Below are 1,276 nucleotides of genomic sequence, written 5' to 3' on the forward strand. Positions count from 1 at the left end.
CACCTGTGCTCACCTGTGCCCTGGGAGCTGCTGGGGAGGGGACACAGGGTGACCGCAGGGTGGTCCCAGGGTGTCCCTGTGGTGTCCTGTGGTGTCCCCTGTGATGGCCCCAGGGTGGCCGTGAGGTGTCCCCAGGGTGTGGTGGCCCCGTGGTGGCCCCGTGGTGGCCCCGTGGTGGCCCCGTGGTGGCCCTGGGGACCCGTTTCCCAGCAGAAATGTCCCCTCAGAGCCCCTCTGGTCGGAGTGGGGTCCGTGGGGTCCGTGTTCCCGCAGCTGCGGCAGCGCCGGGACCCGCGAGCGGCGCCGGAGCTGCAAAACCGCCAAGAGCCCCCCGTGCCCGGGCCCTGCCACCGAGACACAGAAATGTCCCCACTCACCTTGCCCAGGTAACCCCCAGGTGACCCCAGGTAACCCCAGGTGACCCCCAGGTGACCCCCAGGTACCCCCAGTGTCCCCTCAGTGTCATTGAGACACAGGAATGTCCCCGCTCACCGTGCCCAGGTAACCCCCAGGTGACCTCAGGTACCCCCAGTGTCCTCTCAGTGTCACTGAGACACAGAAATGTCCCCACTCACCGTGCCCAGGTAACCCCCAGGTGACTCCAGGTAACCCCAGGTAACCCCCAGGTGACCCCCAGGTACCCCCAGTGTCCTCTCAGTGCCACCGAGACACAGAAATGTCCCTGCTCACTGTGCCCAGGTAACCCCCAGGTGACTCCAGGTACCCCCAGGTAACCCCCAGGTGACCCCCAGATACCCCTCAGGTACCCCCAGGTGACCCCAGGTACCCCCAGGTGACCCCCAGGTACTCCCAGGTACCCCCAGATACCCCCCAGGTACCCCCGGCTACCCCCAGATACCCCGAGGTACCCCCAGTGTCCCCTCAGTGCCACCGAGACACAGAAATGTCCCCGCTCACCTTGCCCAGGTAACCCCCAGGTGACCCCAGGTGACCCCAGGTACCCCCCCAGGTACCCCCACCCATACCCGTGTCCCCTTCACCCCCCGGGGCTCTCCCCTCTCCCCCCTCCGCTCCCCCCTGAGCCCCGGGGGTCTCTCACCTGCTCCCCTCCCCACGACCCCCGGCCTCACCTGGGTCACCTCACCTGGGTCACCTCACCTGGGGCACCTCACCTGGGGCGCCTCACCTGGGGCACCTCACCTGGGGCGCCTCACCTGGGTCACCTCACCTGGGGCACCTCACCTGGGGCGCCTCACCTGGGGCACCTCACCTGGGGCACCTCACCTGGGTCACCTCACCTGGGGCGCCTCACCTG

At 68.3% G+C, this 1,276-nt stretch overlaps 1 protein-coding gene across 1 annotated transcript in view; it reads left to right on the top strand.

Moving 5' to 3' along the window:
• CILP2 (cartilage intermediate layer protein 2) overlaps positions 1-1,276 on the top strand; it is a gene marked incomplete at its 5' end in the record, with an annotated part of 8,359 nt that overhangs the window by 3,299 nt on the left and 3,784 nt on the right. Inside the window, one exon of the mRNA XM_015616656.1 lies at positions 228-407. Coding sequence (XP_015472142.1) covers positions 228-407 — 180 coding nt within the window. The remainder of the gene's footprint in view (positions 1-227; positions 408-1,276) is intronic.

This window comes from Parus major, unplaced genomic scaffold (genome assembly GCF_001522545.3).
Source record: "Parus major isolate Abel unplaced genomic scaffold, Parus_major1.1 Scaffold584, whole genome shotgun sequence".
Taxonomy (NCBI): domain Eukaryota; kingdom Metazoa; phylum Chordata; class Aves; order Passeriformes; family Paridae; genus Parus; species Parus major.